Source organism: Ipomoea nil, unplaced genomic scaffold (genome assembly GCF_001879475.1).
Source record: "Ipomoea nil cultivar Tokyo-kokei standard unplaced genomic scaffold, Asagao_1.1 scaffold2704, whole genome shotgun sequence".
Classification (NCBI taxonomy): Eukaryota; Viridiplantae; Streptophyta; class Magnoliopsida; order Solanales; family Convolvulaceae; genus Ipomoea; species Ipomoea nil.
Window position 1 is genome coordinate 1,049,689 of NW_017619132.1, and position 20,120 is coordinate 1,069,808.

General features: G+C 36.9%; 3 protein-coding genes across 9 annotated transcripts; 2 read left to right on the top strand and 1 right to left on the bottom strand.

The window, feature by feature from the left end:
* The first annotated feature begins 513 nt into the window (after window positions 1-513).
* On the top strand, window positions 514-5,816 carry LOC109155726 (tRNA-dihydrouridine(20/20a) synthase-like). Of its 5 annotated transcripts, XM_019303359.1 has the most exons (14): window positions 514-677; window positions 982-1,026; window positions 1,637-1,875; window positions 1,967-2,093; window positions 2,566-2,693; window positions 2,774-2,843; window positions 2,928-3,030; window positions 3,652-3,769; window positions 3,888-3,969; window positions 4,409-4,470; window positions 4,569-4,641; window positions 4,728-4,808; window positions 5,262-5,342; window positions 5,433-5,816. In XM_019303359.1, the coding sequence occupies exons 3-14, from the start codon at window positions 1,673-1,675 to the stop codon at window positions 5,595-5,597; spliced, it is 1,293 nt and encodes a 430-aa protein (XP_019158904.1). In that variant the 5' UTR covers window positions 514-677; window positions 982-1,026; window positions 1,637-1,672; the 3' UTR covers window positions 5,598-5,816. The 5 variants fall into 5 exon arrangements, with proteins under 5 accessions (XP_019158904.1, XP_019158903.1, XP_019158905.1 ...); XM_019303358.1 differs by lacking the exon at window positions 982-1,026; XM_019303360.1 differs by lacking the exon at window positions 982-1,026 and having other exon boundaries at window positions 515-677; window positions 1,750-1,875.
* On the bottom strand, window positions 5,606-8,835 carry LOC109155725 (polygalacturonase QRT2-like). 2 transcript variants are annotated; one of them, XM_019303357.1, is made up of 10 exons: window positions 8,617-8,835; window positions 8,407-8,532; window positions 8,089-8,259; window positions 7,743-7,769; window positions 7,448-7,655; window positions 7,212-7,293; window positions 6,959-7,073; window positions 6,430-6,558; window positions 6,060-6,286; window positions 5,606-5,826 (listed from the first exon to the last, which is right to left on the bottom strand). In XM_019303357.1, exons 1-10 carry the CDS (start codon window positions 8,812-8,814, stop codon window positions 5,814-5,816), a joined length of 1,296 nt encoding a protein of 431 aa, XP_019158902.1. In that variant the 5' UTR covers window positions 8,815-8,835; the 3' UTR covers window positions 5,606-5,813. The 2 variants fall into 2 exon arrangements, with proteins under 2 accessions (XP_019158902.1, XP_019158901.1); XM_019303356.1 differs by having other exon boundaries at window positions 5,606-5,823; window positions 6,058-6,286.
* Window positions 8,836-13,069: 4,234 nt separating this feature from the next.
* On the top strand, window positions 13,070-20,046 carry LOC109155720 (cellulose synthase A catalytic subunit 3 [UDP-forming]). 2 transcript variants are annotated; one of them, XM_019303348.1, is made up of 15 exons: window positions 13,070-13,217; window positions 13,506-13,649; window positions 13,865-14,060; window positions 14,436-14,656; window positions 14,739-14,847; window positions 14,944-15,142; window positions 15,359-15,625; window positions 15,708-16,053; window positions 16,137-16,274; window positions 16,466-16,591; window positions 16,672-16,884; window positions 17,002-17,266; window positions 17,731-17,933; window positions 18,306-18,656; window positions 19,044-20,046. In XM_019303348.1, exons 2-15 carry the CDS (start codon window positions 13,626-13,628, stop codon window positions 19,626-19,628), a joined length of 3,243 nt encoding a protein of 1,080 aa, XP_019158893.1. In that variant the 5' UTR covers window positions 13,070-13,217; window positions 13,506-13,625; the 3' UTR covers window positions 19,629-20,046. The 2 variants fall into 2 exon arrangements, with proteins under 2 accessions (XP_019158893.1, XP_019158892.1); XM_019303347.1 differs by having other exon boundaries at window positions 13,075-13,217; window positions 13,501-13,649.
* Window positions 20,047-20,120: the final 74 nt, after the last annotated feature.

A 20,120-nucleotide genomic window follows, 5' to 3' on the forward strand; every position in this document is an offset into this window, starting at 1 on the left:
TAGTTTGGTTGGAGGGAATCCATTTTCATGGAATTAAAATCCCATGTCCCCCCCTGGTATTTTAATTCCTGGGAAAAAAAAATAGTGATGAGTCAACATTACCCCTTCCTTTTTTAACTTAAAATTAATGTCTAACAACAATAATGAACATTTTTAACTTTATACTACTTATTCCCTTTCAATTCCCATGTATACCAAACATTGGAATTGAAATTCCCAGTAATTATATTCCTGTCAACCAAACACTGGAATTTAAATTCCCACTTTATTCTCAGTAATTCAACTCCCATGAAATTACAATTCCTTTCCCACATAATTCCCCCCCTCCAACCAAACGCCCTGTTAGTTAATCATTTATGGTCCTCTTGGAAGGATGGTAATAATATAAATTTTAAAATTTAGAATTAAACCCATCAAAAACACTATATTCCGAAGAATCTAAATGGTATGAACTCTTGTGACAAATAACAAGACATGTAGCGTTTCTCTAGTATTAAATCCTTACCTTGCGTATATTATCCACCAATCCGAGCAAGAGTGGAGACAGTTGTTATATTTAACGGGCATCCAGAAAAGCAGCCCGCCTCCCTCACTGCTCGATCCGGTGTTCGAAAGCTCTAAGAAAACCGCCGGGGGAGGCGGCGGAGGCGAACATCATCGTCTTCTTTGTCGTCCATGTAAAAGCCCCAATCTTTTTTCCTCTCTGTATATGTTCTTCCACTTTTCTGTCGTGTCCCACAAACCAATTCTGTATAAAGAGCTATACATGACAGGATGAATGTTTTGGAGAAGGAGCTGAAATATGAAGAATATAAAGCATAAACATTGACCTAAGTTTTTTATATGCATCTAATTTTTTTTATTTTTTTATTTTTATTTTTATTTTTTTTTTTTATGTTTTTGCTAAAAATTCACTTGTTTTGAGCTTGTTAGAGAATTTCTCATCCAACACAGGTTTTGGTCGTCTTGAATGTATATCAGGTTACCAACCTGGTGAGTTATAGGAATAAGAAGAATTCATTAGAGGTAAGGTAAAGCTTTGAACTTTTTAGGTACCCAAGGGAGGGATTACTTGCTAGTGCTAATTTTGAGAATTTAGTGGAACTTAGAGCTGATATAGAGTAAAGATAAAAGTGTATTCAGTATTGAAGCAAGTAAAATGCATATTGGGATTGCTATTGTTCCTTTAATTTTGATTTCTAAGACTGATTTGTGATGCTGAAACTAGGTGGCAAACTAGAGTAAATTTTCTGCCTATTGTTGTAAATGGCAGTGCAAACTGATCTTGATCAAAGGCTCTTGATTTGTAGACAATGATGCTCGTCTGGGATGACAAAAGGGGGGGTAGTGTGTGGGGTTGAGATAGTCAAATAGGCAAGTTTCTCCGTGTATTAGATGCGATCTTGTTTGTTAAATCGGGTGGAATCTTAATGTTTTACTGATCTGATGTAAAGCAATGAAACTTGCTCGAGTGGGATATTGGGTTATTGTGTCTAATGGTTTTGCCCGGAAGTTTGTAAGCCCGGGATAATACCTTTGCATGCGATTTTGTTTCTTAAGTGTCTCTATTTCTCTACATGGCTAGTAGATAGTAGTATGTCCTCTTTCATGATGTCGATTTCCATCCAATGGATAGGTACACCAAAGAGCAGACTACACTGCATCTTGAGGGATGATGAAATCTGCCGGGCTTTGTTTGTTTGCTTCCTTAACTCCTTTTCATTCTGTTATCCTAAAAAACTATGGCAGATTCTCATCGAATTTATTTTATGGAAATTCAACAAAGTCAAAGAAATTGCGCGCTTACCATCAAAAGAAGGAACTGCATACAGAATCTGTAATGGGTGCAGAGCGATATCTTCCTCCTTTGTTTAGGTGGGTGTCTATGAACGTTGGCTTTCGTTTATCCTATGGAGTTGATAGAATTTCCAAGCTATACTAAGCATTAGTATTGTTTAATGGACAGTGTTGCTCCGATGATGGAGTGGACAGATAATCACTACAGAACTATGGCCCGGCTCATCTCGAAACATGCATGGCTCTATACCGAAATGCTTGCTGCAGAAACAATTGTGTATCAGGAGGGAAATTTGGTAAGGTTCCGCCTAATGGGATCACTTATGGGATTCCAAAACCATTTTTTAGAAACAGGAAAAGAGAAGTATTTTTCCACCTAGAGATCTACTGTCTATATTTTTTGGTCAGGCTATGAGGTGTCCTGAGCATGCCCTACTGTAGGAGACACCTTTAAGCCCGTACCATACTTAGACTAATCCCTATTCGCACCAGGCGGCCCAATTAAGGGGCAAAGCGCTGGCCAGATTGGTTTTTCCATACGAGAGGGGGTTCGAATTCCCTGACCTCTCTTAAGAGATGAGAGTGCACGATCACTCACGCCAACCAAGCTGGTTATCTATTGTCTATATTTCAATGTTTAAATTTAAAACAAAAATTTTACATGTCTGGTGTCTGTCTCCATCTCTCTTTCTCTTGGGGTAGAAATGGGGCCCCAAGGTCGGTATATTTGGAGATCTCTGACCCTATGCACCATCTGGAATTTATCAGGACAGGTTCTTGGCATATGGGCCTGAGCAACACCCTATTGTGCTTCAAATTGGTGGAAATGACTTGGGAAATCTGGCAAAAGCAACAAAACTAGCAACTCCTTACGGCTATGATGAGATCAACTTTAAGTTTGTTACGCTTCTCTTAAAAGCATGTTTATTTGAACCGTCTTGGACATCCATAACTGACATATTTTTCGTCTTTACAGTTGCGGGTGCCCCAGTCCTAGGGTAGCTGGACATGGGTGTTTTGGAGTCCGTCTCATGCTTGATCCAAAGGTGTGAAAAACTTTGCTTGATGATATGCATGGTACTATTATATGTTCGGAGTACTAATGTACCTATGGATTTTTGCATGTGAAGTTTGTTGCTGAAGCTATGTCAGTTATTGCCGCCAATACCAATGTACCCGTGAGTGTTAAATGCAGAATAGGAGTTGATGACCATGATTCGTACAATGAACTCTGTGAGTTTTTCCAATACTCTGCATCTATATTTATATATATTATAAAAAATAACCCATAAAAATTTAGTCCTAAGATATTTCTTACCAAGATTTCAAAAGCCAGTTGCTTTGTTACTTTACGTATTTGTACTAAATGCACCAAAAAAGAAAAAAAGAACAACTATCCTCTTAAAGCTGCCACTTAAAAATTTGTATAAGCAATTCGTTTCATTTTTTTTAGGTGTGATCTGCTATATCTCAGACAAAGGGGGTGTTTGGTAAATAGCTGTTAGTTGATTGGGTTAGTGGGTTTGACTAGTTGATAGCATTAGCTTATTGTAGAAAGATGTTTTGTAAATTAGCTGATTATATACAAAAATGACTTTCTCAAAAAGCTGATCGAAAAAGCTTCTTTGAACAACTTTTTGAATTTTGAGTGTTTTGGAGCAATAAGTTGTTACAAAAAGCTAATTAATCAAACACTCATATTGGTTGTTTAACCAAGTCAAACAGCTAATAGTGGTCAAACAAGCCAAAATTGGCTGATAGGCTAACTATTTTACCAAACAGGACCAAAATGTCATATCTGCTAATGCTATGGCTTTAACTGATTCTTACAGTCTTTCTCTCTCAAATGTACAGGTGACTTTATTTACAAAGTTTCTTCACAGTCTCCAACTCGCCATTTCATTATACACTCCCGGAAAGCATTACTCAATGGAATAAGTCCAGCTGATAATCGAAAAATTCCTCCCCTCAAGTATGCATATAGTTAGTGATAGCAATATGACAATATCATAGAGTTGTTTAAGCATACTTTCTTTTCATTGAATGCACTCGGATTTTATGTAGACTGCAACTGAATTTCTTTCCTGCAGATATGAGTATTTCTATGCTCTCTTGCGTGATTTTCCTGACCTACAGTTTACAATAAATGGAGGCATCAATACCATTAACGAGGTAACACATTTTTTTTTGTGGGGGGGGGGGGGGGGGGGGGCATCCCCGTTTCAATCTTGGGTTGCATAGGTTTCAATCAGCCGCAGTTGGGTTTATCTTAAACCATAGGATTTTGTTTCCCTGTTGTGTTTTTTTGGTCAGGCCATGAGGTGTCCTGAGCAGACCCTAACGGTAGGAGGCACCTTTAAGCCCGTACCATACTCAGACTCATCCCCATTCGCACCGAGCCGGCCCAATTAAGGGGCAAAGTGCTGGCCAAATTGGTTTTTCCATACAAGAGGGGGTTTAAACTCCCGGCCTCTCTTAAGGGATGAGAGTGATTCCCTGTTGTGTTTATCTTAAAAGTTATGGCTTTTATACATGTAAAAGAAATACATTTATTTTCGTAAGGAAACAAAAAGTTCATCGTTTTGGCTATTTACTGGAGTTTAAATTACAGATAAATGCTGCACGGACGGAAGGTGCTCATGGGGTGATGGTAGGGCGTGGAGCATACCACAAGTATGAATGCTCCTTTTTCAGTATTTCTTTTGTCGCACTTTTGATTGCCTGCTATGTATACCCTGATTAAGGAGGCATTAATCTATTACTTCTGGTAGTCCATGGCAGATTTTAGGAAACGTTGATAGTGCAGTGTACGGCGCACCTCGTAGTAATCTGACCCGGCGACAGGTTATTTTCGGAACTTGATCTTTCGAGATTATGTACCTTATTTATGTCTTTCCTGCCTAATCCAAAATTTCTCACTCTGTGCTTAGGTTCTCGAAAAGTACCTGATTTATGGTGATTCAGTATTGAAAATGTATGGACAGAGACCAAATGTTAGGGATATTGTCAAGGTATAAAGTTGTGAGCTTATCTGTTTGTTTTAACGTTAGCTTTCTAGCTTCACAAATATGATTCTTCTTTTGTCCCGATTGGAGGTTATGCACTTACGCTCTATGCCTCCTTTGTCCTCTCTTACAAACTAAGATTGGGCTAAGATTTAATCCAACCACCAACCAATTAGCTAGTCTAACCCATGGCCTTTTAAAGGCATATATTCTATTTTTCTTTTTTTTTTGGCGGGCTTACGAAAGCTTGGATGTCACCAATACTCATAACTGGGTGAACATGCTCTGATACCATGTTATAATCTAAGATTGAGCCAGAGTCACTCAACTGAGGTATAATGCACATGGGTCAAACCACACTAAAAGATTGAATCCATGTTCTCTCTTATTTTATCAATGTGGGACCTTAACATCCTCCATATTTGTTTTTCGATGACAAGTTCCTTGGCTACACTGCAGCCTTTGCTCGGGTTGTTTCATTCGGAGCCTGGAAATAGTCTGTGGAAGCGCAAAGTTGATGCTGCTTTCCTCCACTGCACTGTATGTACTCCCGCGACTTCTATATCTCATTCGATTTTATTTCCTCGTCTTTCGTAGCCTAATTGCGTTAAAACGGTGTTATACTCGTAGACGATCAAATCCATTTTTGACGAGACACTGGTGGCCATACCCGACTTTGTTTTGGACTCTCCCGTTGCTGAGATGACCACTGGTTCAACAGATATTTTCGCGAAGGCTAAGGGTATCCTGCCGATACCATATGCTGTTAGAGAAGACGAACTAATGTATGCTTAGGTATATGCTTATTTTGTTACCCTATAGGCCTATACAACATTCATTATCGTAGACTATGTGCGATAGATTCTAATTCTTCGGGATAAAGATGAGACCAATCCCAAGTAACAACAACAACATCGAAAACGTAGGTATACACTCGAGGGGTTTTTTGTGCTGTTTGTTTGTAAAACCTGATGATGATCCATATAGGAACGGAATGCTTATAGAATTTATTCAGCTGATACTGGAGATGTTTGGTAAATAGCTGTTAGCTGATTGGGTTAGTGAGTTTGACTAATTGATAGCATTAGCTGATTGTAGAAAAGTGTTTGGTAAATTAACTGATAGCTGATTACATACAAAATGACTTTTTCAAAAAACTAATCGAAAAAGATGCTTTGACCAAATCAAATAGCTAAAAGTGATCGAATAAATCAAAATTGACTGATAGACTAATTATTTTACCAAACAGGGCCACTGTCTGTGTAGTTACAACTGGGAAAAACATCTCCTTTAGTTATATACTTAACTTGTGAACATGAAGCTGTGATGTTTTTCGCCTCTCCTGAACCTGTTAGTCTTACGTTGTCCAACACAATACCTTGGCATGGAACATTCTTGCTGCAGTTGAATGTGATTGCCAGATCTTCTGCACTTGTTCCTCTGATGTTTCTGTATACCACTTTGCTTATTTTCACAGCTTCTCTCTGGCAAATAACTTACAGGAAAGGTTACATGGTACTAATGACGGTGCAACGAAACAATCAGACATTGTATAGATGATTGTACCTATTACTAATCGACACAGCGTCAGTTGACACTTTACGAAAAATTAAAAGAAATTTAGTACCTGCTCAGGGCATGGTTCAGGTTTAACTTTGGATTTCTCACAGTAGAATTGATCTATGATTATGGGATTTGTCACATTCTGCATTACTATGTTTTCAAACACAATGTTGTTTGCATCTCCATGCCCACCCTTCATATACAAATTTGCAAATTTGTGAAAATTAAACTCAGTGATCTAGGGTTCTCCGAGCATAGTGATTTAGCCATATTTAGAGTTTAGTCCTAAACATTCAAATTGGCTTTCTTTGACTTTTAAATTGTTATCATCTGTGGTCCAAGTTAACCACCATGGTCCTTCCAGGAGGACCACAGATGGTTAAAATTTGAAAGTTAAAAGGACCATGGGTGGTAAACTTATATCATAGATTGTAACAATTTGAAAGTCGAAGGATCACGAGTGATTAATTTAAAAGTTTAGGACTGATTGACTGAACGTGGCTAAACCACTATACTCGGAGGACCCTATATGACATTAACTCAAAAGGAAAATTATAGAAAGATTGAAGAATTGAAATAGACAATTTTTGTACCTGCCAAGTCTTTATTCTCACCCCATTTTTTGTTCCTATCAATCTTGATCTGTTGACTACAACGTCAGATACATATTCAGCCTCTTGATTCCCTAGTCGCCCTAAGCTCCCAATACTATGTCTCGGAAAACATTTTTAAGAATTGATTAATAAAACAGACTAAAAAAACATAATGTTTTAAAAACCTCTTAATATTTTCTTTTGAAAGGAAACCTCTTTAATATAATACTCCGTATAAGTAAAAACAATTTACCTAATTCCGTGTCCCAATCCACACACTATCCCCGATACTCTAACATTCATAGATCGATTCACTATTGAAATACAATCATCTCCTGTCAAAATTTAAAAAATAAAATGATAATTAACTGTCCTCAACTTGTTTTAAACAGAATATTCATAACACTTATTATTTTTAGACTACAACACCATGGATGTCATAAAATTCACAATAAAAAGTAATTAGTAGCACCAAGATTAGCATTTTACCTGTTCTAATGACTGAATTCTTGATATGAATATCTTTGGTCATTGTTATATGAATCCCATCGGTATTAGGGCTGTCACCCGGAGCTTCTATCTTCAGTTTTGAGACTTCAATAACTCGAGATTCGTTAAAAGTAAGATGCATTTTCTGCGAATTTTTCAATCGTAAGTTCTTCACCTTCAAATTTGTGCAGTTTTCAAAACTGACCGCCTGTTTTACAAATCAAAGAAACCATCAAAAGATCATCTTACATTAATCATTGAATGCTAACACTCTTTAAGATAAGCGACAACTTACAAGTGGTACTTGACCATTATCGCAAGGCTGCAAAGACAATAAGAGAAGTGTTTCAATACAATGCTATTTAACCATGCTCTTATGAATAATACGGGAACTAAAAGGTGTTGTCTCAAGTAGAATGATCAATTAAGACTTGATCGAAAATAAGGGGTCTGTCTCTATGTACATGTGGAATGAGGTCTCAACTGAGACTCGATTGAATTAGTCTTATCTTGCAGAATGATCAGTGCTATTAGTACAGTACAATTTGAATTAGTCTTATCTTGCAGAATGATCAGTGCTATCAGTACATTACAATATGTAGAAAGAAATGAGACGAAATAAATAAAATTGTAAAACACACCTCTCTCTTCAAGAAATTGCAAGATTGTTTCCACCATATTTCACCATTGCCATCTATGAGGCCACCACCATCAACTCTGAAGTGTTGCAGGTGTCGAAAAAGTATCCAATTTTGCCTCTCTGTAATCTTATAATCATCTTTGTTCCTCGAAGCTTTAATTGTTCCTCTTATCTAATCATAAGTACACATACATCAAATTAATCATATTATATAGTTGAAACTTCGAGTTATTAGTTATTACACAAGAGCAATACACATTTTCAAATAATAACTGCGAGTTTTCCTCGTCATCCTAACAAACGAAAAGGTGGAACTTACCTTCATTTTAAGGTTTGGGTTGCAGGGACCAGAAAAGAACACTGGTTTAAGTAAATATATCCTCCTAGGAATCAACAGAACTCCCTGTTTTGTTTGGCAAAATCTGTGCCAAGCATTTTCAAACGCCTGAAAAGTAACCAATGGAAACAGGTTTGGACAACGAGGAACAGAACGCTGAACTTGACCCTTTAGTCCTCTGTCAATACATACCTCAGAATCGTCGGTGAGCCCATCGGCCCGGGTGCCGAAATCGTCCACATTGATGATGAATTTGGTGTGAGGATCATGGAAATGGTGATCTGAAGCAGGAAGAGTAGCAGCACAGAAGCAACCAAAGCATGAAATGGCAAAGGCTATGATCAATGGGGCTCTCAAAGACATATTTGTGAAGCATTCATCAGAATGCATTGTTTCAAGAATCAGACAACCCCTTAATGTTATTGATGAAATGCTATAGCATATAGTAGACATTGTAAAAATTTTCTTATAATGAATAAGTGACATGGAGATCAGATATGGTGGGCTAATTATGGATTATTATTACGGTGTAATAATATTGTAGGCTGAAATAATGGTTCATTCATCATAGTTTTTGAAAGCCCAGTTTGACCAGAATGTTGTTTTGGGCTCATTTCCTTCCTAGTTTGGGCTTTCAACACCTTTTCTTTTTCATTGTTCCCAAAATGTTGAATCCCCGACTCCAAGGCCCCACGTCCCGGCTCAACAGAGCATCTTGAGAGATTGCTCACACACTGCCGCTGGTGACACTCGATCTCGGATCATTGTTCCCAAACTTCACCTGTGACCAACTGAGCTGTCCATGCGGGCACCTTTCTTTTTCATATATTGTAATACTGCACTCATATTCGCATCATTAATTCAGTTGAGTTTCAGTCAGATCCATGCCAGAACAATTTTCTGAAGAGTGTTGTTGGTAATCGAATTCCTAATACAATTGTAAAGTCAAACTATGCAAGCACGTCATCTGATATGAGTTCATTTGGCTAAGGTACTAAACTAGGTAAATTATACTATATATAGGGGTGTAAATGAGCCGAGCAGTTCGCGAGCGGCTCGGTCAAAGCTCGGTTCGAGTTTGGTCAATTTTGAGCTTGACTCAGCTCATTTAGTAATTGAGTCGAGCTCGAGCTCAAATGTTTTAAGCCTGTGGCTCGTCGAGCCGCTCGTGTGTTATATATAATATATATATATATATATATATATATATATATATATATATATATATATATATATATATATATATATATAGCCGAACCGCTCGGTCAACTTTGAGCTCGAACTTCGATTTTCGAGTTCAAGTTTACCTATTGTTACGTTTATCGAGCTCGAGCTAAAGTCAACATGAGCTCAAGGCTCAAGCTCGGCTCGGTTGGTTTAAACTCCTACGTAGTATTATATTATGAAGAATAGTTTACGTTGCATTGTGAATTATATTGTTGATAGATGTTCACTTTAATATACTGAATGTTTATTTTTAATATATTACGTATTATTTTTAAATAATATATTAAAAATAAATTTGTAATACACTATAAGTAAATATACAATATTACTAAAAATGAACATAAAATATACTAAAAATAATATATATATCAGTAGTTTACCTTATAATGTGAACCGTAATCTAATCTAATAATCTATAGTATAACAACTGTCCAAACTAGATGGCTTGTTTGGTTGGCAATGGTTCTTGATACGAAGAACATCGCACTGTGAACGCTTTCAGCCATGGGTTCCAAACAGCTTTTAATTAGCCACCATGATGGCCATTTGGCTGTCGGTGCACGTGCACGGTGCGCGCTAGTTGTTACATATTTTGGTCCTACCAATATTTGCTTATCGTTTAAATGCATTTTCTTTAATTATTATAAAATATAAAGCATTATAATATCTCACCAAATACGTTTTGACAAATTCAACATTGATTATGATGTTCTTTCTCCCATTTTATTAAATTAAATCAAATTAAAATAAATACAAAAAAAATTCATTAGAGCGTTGAAGAATTGAATTAGGTGCACCTACTACTTTATTTTCTTTTATATTTTGAGAATTTATCTTTATTTGATTTTAGTTTGAAGTAAAACTCTATTATAATATTATTATATTTGTTTTGAATTCGAACATCTTCAAAAATTTTGCTTGTCACTAGTTGGGTTACCTGGGATCCGGGGTACTCGAACTTAAAGGTTCAACTCATTGTGTCTTATTGTTTCTGATCTTGTCTTTCTAAGCCAACTCACATACCTAATCCAAATCGTAATAAATTTAATTGAGCCCTTCAATTATGTATCATAAATTAAAAATATTACTCTGATCGATCTGTATATCATAACCAAATAGAGTGTAATGACTTAACCAGGTGTGTTCCATCACGCATATTCATCGAGAGGCAAACATATGCAATTTACATAACCTTTCTTTATTATTTTGCTTATTAAAAAATTGATGTTTATAATATTATACGTAATTGATAGGGAATAATCACCGGCCTTGTTACATGTACATCGGTATCTGGTCGGACCGTCGAGATGAATTATTTCCGACCATTTACCGACCTTTTTAGCTAACCGACCCAACCTGTTGTGAAGGACCGAGCAAGGGTTTAGTTAGTAGCATTATTTTTTACCTTCAGGGTCGCCCCAACCATCTTATTAGGTCGGGACGAGCCACTCAACCTTCTCCACTTTGAAAACGGAACCTCATTCCCTTAGTCGAACCTGATTGCGGCAGGAACGGGGACGTCGGGAACCTAAGTACACGTGGAGGAATTAGCGGAACTTTCGACCTTCCCATGTGCATAGAAGACACGTGTCGCGCATGCCGAGCCTCTGGCATGTGTTCCCTCTATTCTCTTATAAATATCACATTAAATGCTAGAGAGAGTGACTTTTGGCATCTTCTGCATTACTGCAAGCTCGGGACACTCTGACTCAATGTCACCTTTACCCCTGCTCAATACCTTAAACCAACAAGCAAACAATTCAATGATCCATCTACGATCCGACTCAATATTCGTATGTATTCGTGTGGACGACCGTATTAATCACATCAGTAATAATACATTAATACTCCGTACTATATATTCTATCATTTCACTTATGGTATCATCAAATTTTCTTGTAATTTTGATTATCATTTCATTCACATGTGTCACCATTGTTGGCAGCGGCGGTGTTTAATTTTGTTGTGACAGATATTGTTAAAGGTTATTGTATCTCAAAACGAGAAAAAAAAAAAAAGAATATTGATGACAAATGACAATCAAACAAACAATCCCATTTTATTTATTTATTTCACTCTCTCTAAAGTCCAAATGATGAGGCAACAAGAGGAGCAATTAGAGTGATCGTAGGCAGCTGATACGTCGTTTTCGTCTCTTCTAAGTAAAATTTCCTAATGTTCATTAATTTCCCATTTCCCATCTCTTATGTCTAAAAATATCACATATTGTTGCATACCTAAACTCTCTCACTTTCATATTTGTACCCTGCCTATATAGGAACAATTAATACCATAATTTGAAAATACTACTAATAATGGAAATAATTCAATTTGCATAATCTTAATTTGTATAATGGATAAATAAATTGTAAAGAGAAAAAGGCAATTTATCTAATATGTCACTATTACGCGATAAATGTTATCCTAATTACTTTTGTTAGAATGTTGATCATTTTAGACGAACCTTACTCAATTTGATTCAAATATTAAATTCAATGCTTTTTTGCTCAAAATAGAGCAATCTAACTCGTAATATATCACATAAACAATACATCTTTCTTTGTTATTTTGCTTTTTATGTATTAAACATAAACTTGTTTATAATATTATAATTAAAAATGCTCTATATTCATAAGAATTTGTATGCTTTATCATTATCACTTATCGTATCATAAAATTTTCTTGTAATTTTGATTATCATTTTATTCATGTCTCAATTAGTGTCTCACCCTGTTATTGTCAATTGCGTTTAGTTCAGTCATTATAGCTATCGTAAAAAGTTGTAGACTTGTAACACGATTTTTTTTTTAAAAAAAAAAGTCAAAAATCATTACCGAGAGAATAAAATAATTCGGAAATCAAACAAACATCCCCATTATTTTTATTTTTATTTATTCATTTTGTCTTCACTCTCTCTTAAGTCCAAATGATGAGGGGCAACGGCTGTCGGTGGAGCAATTACAGTGCAAGCAATTCCGCTGGGTATGAATTAAATATTAAGAATTAAGATGGGCCTTTATTGCGTTATACTAATCTTGTCTATTCTGCCAACCATGAGGTGAAAAGGGGGCAAATTATGGTCCAGACAGTTGTGTGGATTAATGTCTCAAATGACGTCATTAAATTTTATGAATTAAAATAATATATTTTATGTGTTAGAATAATGTATATTATATATTAATATAATAATTTTTTTGAGATAAGATAATATACTTTATGAGTTAAAATAATATACATTATGAATTATAAAAATATATGTTACGGTGAGTCGTGTGAAAAAAAAAAAATCACTCAAAATGATGTCGTTTTACCACGGTCGACGCAATAACGATGGGTGGGTGAAAAGGGTATTTATGTAAATGGGTCATTTCTAATTATCTATCTCCAGCTATACGTACCACTTTCTATTTATATTTATGAAAGAGAGAGAGAGAGAGCGCGGAAGGCTACTGATTGACAGTTATCTCACTGGTGGCTTCCTGCTGGAGTTGCCATCTGTTCTGCATCGCGATCGATCTTCTCTCTCTATTCAAAGGCGGGAGGGATTTCGGCCGACATCTCTTTAGGTGAGTTGATCTGTCGAGAATCAATCAGATATTGAGGTGATCACTTCGATTGCTTGTTCAGTGAAATCATCAATGTAGAATGTTTGCTGAATTTTTACTTTTTGTAATCGTGACAGACTCTGGATTTTACTTGAACATAGGTTTTTCGATAGATTGAGCTGGATTTGAGTAGTTGACTAGCTGTTTACTTTATATTGTTATTTTCCGATTAACTTTTTCCTTCAATTTCCTCGATGAGAATGCGTCGGTGCTAGATCTGACCTTTGAACTGGATTCATTTCAGCGCAGTTACTTTTGCGCGAGAGGAATAGGATTTATATTGCGTCGGGCATGTCGGCCGGTTGCGCATTTGAGTAAGGCTGTTAAATCTGATCGCAGTGATATTGTTCGCATCAGAGCATAGTGACGATGGATTCTGAAGGAGAAACCAAGGTTCGTACTCTTTGAGGATAGTTGTGTTTCAATTGGGTGGACTATTGGTTTACTAATGCGTGTAGCATTTCTTAGATTAGATTAGATCTTCATAGTTTTGGATCAGGCTTATCTGTGGATGGACAGTATGTTTCTGTCTTAGGTTGTTTGCCAAGGATTCATAATTTTTGTTTAATGGATTGGATTTGCTCAAATCGTGATTATTTGTAATTCAGGGGAAGTCTTTAAAGACCATTGGTGGTCAGGTCTGCCAGATTTGTGGTGATAGTGTTGGCACAGCTGTGGATGGTGAGCCATTTGTTGCATGTGATGTCTGCTCCTTTCCGGTTTGCAGGCCATGCTATGAATATGAAAGAAAGGATGGGAATCAGTCTTGTCCCCAATGCAAGACCAGATACAAGAGGCACAAAGGTAAATCTGCTTGATCCCATTGGATTTATTCAAATACTCGCAACTGAGTTGCACAATTAGACTGTGCAATGTGTCATTTGGTGCATACAAATGCCTTCTGATAATGTCATCCTTCCTCAATCAAGAAGCCAAATACTTTTTGAATTTTTAATTATAGAATTCTCAGCAATTACTATCAGAAAATTCTAAGTGACTTGAACAAATGTGATCTGCTTTCTAGTTGTGTTCTTTACTGGTCAACAGTCAACTAATCATTGTGTACTATGCAGTGAGGCCAGTGATCTGCTTAAGGTTTATTTATTAGTTCTTGAGGAGATAAAGGCTTAAACTCTTCCTTTAGGTGTGGCTTATTATTCATGCTGTTGCTTCTTACAGGAAGTCCTGCAATCCATGGTGAAGGGGGGGACGATGGTGATGCTGATGATGGTGCCAGCGATCTTCATTACTCTTCTCAAAATCAGAATGAGAAGCATAAGATTTCAGAGCGTATGTTGAGCTGGCACATGACCTATGGCCGTGGTGAAGACAATGAGGCTCCCAAGTATGACAAAGAGGTGTCCCACAACCACATCCCTTTGCTCACAAATGGAACAGATGTATGATTACTGTCTTCTTTGTTTTTAAAATTTCTGCTTTTATGTAAGATGCAGCATACAAAGTCTTAATGTATTACTTTAGGTTTCTGGAGAACTGTCAGCAGCATCACCTGAACGATTTTCAATGGCATCTCCTGGTCTTGGAGGTGGGATGAAGCGCATACCTCATTCAATTGATGCAAACCAATCACGTAAGTTTCTTGTACATACTTTGCCTTGAATATACAGGCAATATAATCCGTTTTCATTTGCAATGGAATTTTGGGGTTATACTTTTCCTTTTGCAGCCAATATCAGGGTTGTGGATCCAACAAGGGAATTCGGATCTCCTGGACTGGGTAATGTTGCTTGGAAAGAAAGAGTTGATGGCTGGAAGATGAAACAAGACAAGAATGCTGTCCCACTGACTACTAGCCGTCCTCCTTCTGAAAGAGGAGGTGGAGATATTGATACTGTTACAGATATTCTTGTTGATGATTCTTTGCTGTGAGTTCTTTTCTATACTTAAGTTTTATGATTTTTTTATCCTCTCCTAGTAGTTATTGGCTTTGATTTTCTTTGCAGCCATTAATACCTGTATTCCGGGAGCATTTCAGTTTTTACTTGGCTTATACCTTACAGTCTGTTCAATGTTCTATATTAAGTTCTTTAACATTCTTAGGTAGATAACCTTATGATCTGCAAAACTTTTTTATGGCACAGGAATGATGAAGCTCGTCAGCCTCTTTCGAGGAAAGTTTCCATTCCATCATCCAGGATAAATCCATATAGGATGGTTATTGTCCTGCGGCTTGTTATTTTGTGCATTTTCCTGCACTATCGAATTACAAACCCAGTACCCAATGCCTTTCCTCTGTGGTTGCTATCTGTGATTTGTGAGATTTGGTTTGCAATATCCTGGATTCTGGATCAGTTCCCTAAGTGGCTGCCTGTAAATCGTGAAACATATCTTGATAGACTTGCTCTTAGGTAAGGGATTATTCTTTTTTCCAATTTCTTAAATAATTTTTTAGCTTGGTTTTAAAATCTAAATCAAAATGATGCATAACAGATATGATAGAGAAGGAGAGCCATCACAGTTAGCTGCTGTTGATATATTTGTCAGTACTGTTGATCCTCTAAAGGAGCCACCTCTTGTTACGGCAAATACTGTCCTATCGATTCTTGCAGTTGATTATCCTGTTGATAAGGTCTCTTGCTATGTGTCTGATGATGGTGCTGCAATGCTGACTTTTGAAGCTCTATCAGAAACAGCTGAGTTTGCCAGGAAATGGGTTCCTTTCTGTAAGAAATTCAATATTGAGCCAAGAGCTCCTGAGTGGTACTTTTGTCAGAAGATTGACTACTTGAAGGACAAAGTTCAGCCATCCTTTGTGAAAGATCGTAGGGCTATGAAGGTATTTTTTCCTTTTACCCATTATTTTTGTTGTTTTGCCATTAGTTCATGCCTTTTATGCTTCTTTGCACACTTCTCCTTCAGAGAGAATATGAAGAATTCAAGATACGTGTCAATGCACTTGTTGCTAAGGCTCAAAAAGTCCCTGAAGAAGGATGGATCATGCAAGATGGTACTCCATGGCCTGGAAATAACACCAGGGATCATCCAGGAATGATTCAGGTAATTTATAGTTCCATACTTTTAGATATGATATTTGAAACATTATACAAAAGAATTTTGATTGCAAATAATTCCTGACAGTTTACAGTAACGATACTTTGTAATGTTGCCTTTCTCTTCTGGCATTTTTATATTTTCTCCTTTGTAGTACACTTTCTTTCAGAGCTAAACCTATTAACTATTTCATTCAGGTTTTCTTGGGTCAAAGTGGAGGGCTTGACACTGATGGTAATGAGCTGCCTCGGTTAGTCTATGTTTCTCGTGAGAAGCGTCCAGGCTTTCAACATCACAAGAAAGCTGGTGCTATGAATGCACTTGTGAGTGGTTTAATTTTGAAGTGCTTGCTATAATTGTATCTATGTGTGCTGTATACTTATGTTCTGGAACTCTCTACTAGGTTCGCGTATCAGCAGTTCTTACAAATGGACCATTCTTATTGAATCTTGATTGTGATCACTACATAAACAACAGCAAGGCGTTGCGAGAAGCAATGTGCTTTATGATGGATCCTAATCTTGGAAAATATGTCTGCTATGTTCAATTTCCACAGAGATTTGATGGTATCGATAGGAATGATCGATACGCCAATCGTAACACTGTTTTCTTTGATGTACGCCTTTTTCCTCAATTATAGTTATTATGCAATGCACATATCTTCATATTACATGGCTTTATAGTATCTTCTGTCGGTATTGAATATGAACTTATCATCTCTCTATTGAAACAGATAAACTTGAGAGGTTTGGATGGACTTCAAGGACCTGTGTATGTCGGTACTGGATGTGTCTTCAACAGAACAGCATTATATGGTTATGAACCTCCTATCAAGCCTAAGAAAAAGAAAACTGGGTTTTTGACTTCCTGCTGTGGCGGGTCTAGAAAGAATAGTTCTAAGTCAAGTAAGAAGGGTTCAGACAAGAAAAAATCTAGCAAGCATGTGGATCCCACTGTGCCAATATTCAATTTGGAGGATATTGAGGAAGGAGTTGAAGGTATGTTATCAGTTTATTATCATTCTTTCTTGGTCATATACTGACATGTGTAAAAGCCAGTACTCTTTCTCTTTCCTAGTAATGACTTGAAATTGTATATATTTAATAGGTACCCTATCAATCTATCATCCCAAAGAAAATCAAGTATTTTGCCTGCTGCTAGATGTTGCTTTGCTAATTTGTTAGCAGAAGATTTCAAATAATCTTTTAATGCATGGCTAAGTCTTAACTCTTAAGTCATACTTGACTTGGGTAGTTAATTACATAGACTCTAGAATAACCAACCATAAATATTATTTGGCTGAAAATGAAATCTACTTTTCCATGCATGTTATACATTTTAAAGTTCTATCCGATTTGGAATATGCGAATGGAAGCTTAAGACAATGTTTAAGCAAACAGCTTCTTTTGAGAGAAACTTCATTGCTGATGTGTGCTAAAGTTTCCTTGTTTCCTCCAAACAGGAGCTGGGTTTGATGATGAGAAATCGCTACTCATGTCTCAAGTGAGCCTTGAGAAAAGGTTTGGTCAATCATCTGTTTTTGTTGCATCCACACTTATGGAGAATGGTGGTGTTCCTCAGTCTGCTACTCCAGAGAATCTTCTCAAAGAGGCAATTCATGTCATCAGTTGTGGATACGAGGATAAAACAGAATGGGGAAGTGAGGTATGCATCTCAAAAATTATTATGTGAGGTTGCCCTTGTTACCCTAGGCAAAAAAAGACTTGAGAGCAGATTAAGTTGCTTTTTATGATGAAACAACTATGTTCCACTTGCCTTTTCTACATCTGTTACAACTAGGAATGACATTTTGGTCTCTCTCTGTGCCCTGGTGGGGTAGGCAGAAATATTTTGTTGCAAACTGATGATTACAATTTACAAAACTATTGTTGCTTCTATACTTGACTTTTTTAATGTCTTATAAGTATCTTAATCCTTTATTTGTTTACAACTTAATTTGCAGTGTCATGTGATAGGCTAATCCTTTCATGCTCGTAATTTCTTTTTTTTTTTTTTTTTTTTTTTTTATGTATGCAGATAGGATGGATTTATGGTTCTGTTACAGAAGATATTCTTACAGGGTTCAAAATGCATGCCCGTGGTTGGAGGTCAATTTACTGCATGCCTAAGAGGCCTGCCTTTAAAGGGTCTGCTCCTATTAATCTTTCAGATCGTTTGAACCAAGTGCTTCGATGGGCTTTGGGATCTGTGGAAATTCTTTTCAGTAGACACTGTCCCATATGGTATGGGTATAATGGAAGGTTGAAGTGGCTCGAGAGATTGTCATATATTAACACTACCATTTATCCAGTCACGGCCATTCCTCTTCTTATTTATTGTACACTTCCAGCTGTCTGTCTACTTACTGGGAAGTTTATCATTCCACAGGTTCGTAGTCTTATATCTATTATCAACATTTATATACTTTGTGACATGACTGGTCTCTTTTTATGAGTAAAATTTTGCATCCTTCAAAAATGTTCTAATCAATGTTGGGGGTAGGTTAGGATTAATGATGTGCCTCGGGTTGGTCGGTGACTATCAATTCCCAACACTTGAAAGTTAATCTTGAATTGCGAATCACAATGCATATTAGGATTACATATGGTGATGTTTTCTGTGTTCTGACAAATCATTCTAATGTGTTCTGCATAGTCATTTCAATGGGGATAGTAAATGACATTAATGGTCAGTATGCATTTGCAACTCAGACCACAAGCTTCTTGACAGATATACTATAACTCACTGATGAAATCTCAACTCTTTATGTTGCAGATTAGTAATCTTGCTAGCATCTGGTTTATCTCTCTCTTTCTTTCCATCTTTGCAACTGGTATACTTGAGATGAGGTGGAGTGGTGTTGGGATCGATGAATGGTGGAGGAATGAACAGTTTTGGGTTATCGGTGGTGTTTCGGCTCACTTATTTGCTGTCTTCCAAGGTTTGCTTAAAGTGCTTGCTGGAATTGACACCAACTTCACTGTTACATCTAAGGCGTCAGATGAAGATGGGGACTTTGCAGAACTCTACCTGTTCAAATGGACTACTCTTTTGATACCTCCTACAACACTCCTCATCATAAATCTGGTGGGTGTTGTTGCTGGAATCTCATATGCCGTCAACAGTGGTTACCAGTCATGGGGTCCTCTCTTCGGAAAACTATTCTTCGCCTTCTGGGTGATTGTTCATCTCTACCCTTTCCTCAAAGGTCTCATGGGGCGCCAGAACCGTACACCCACTATTGTCGTTGTGTGGTCTATTCTTCTTGCCTCCATTTTCTCTTTGTTATGGGTGAGGATCGATCCATTCACTACTAGGGTTACAGGCCCAGACGTTCAGGAGTGTGGTATTAATTGCTAGGTTAACAACACGAATCAACGATGAGAAGCTGGAGGGCTGTCAAATGCCAGTTCAATCTGGATAAGCCAGAGAGTCACGGAGGTCAGTTCAATTTGCAGGCATTTTTCTCCCCCATCTGGCTATTCTACCTGTTTTGTTTATGTGAAATTTGGTTGTGAAGAATTAGAAATGTGAAATATTTTCTTGTTTCAATACCAAACAGAACTTCCACTCCCCTGCCCCTCTAGCTTGTATACTCAGAAAGAGAGTGTTACATTTACATATTTATTCCATTTATATATAGGGCGGAAATGCTGGGAGCTTGTATAATGCACCTATTCATTTAATTTAATGGCTTTATGCCTCAGTGTATCAATGTATTCATTTACAATCATCCCCTTGAATTCAGTTATGATAATATAAATAGTTGTGTTGATCATTATTGGACAACGTTCATTTAGTATGTAGTACAACAACTGTGCCTTTTTCCATGTTTCACAACTCATTCAAGCT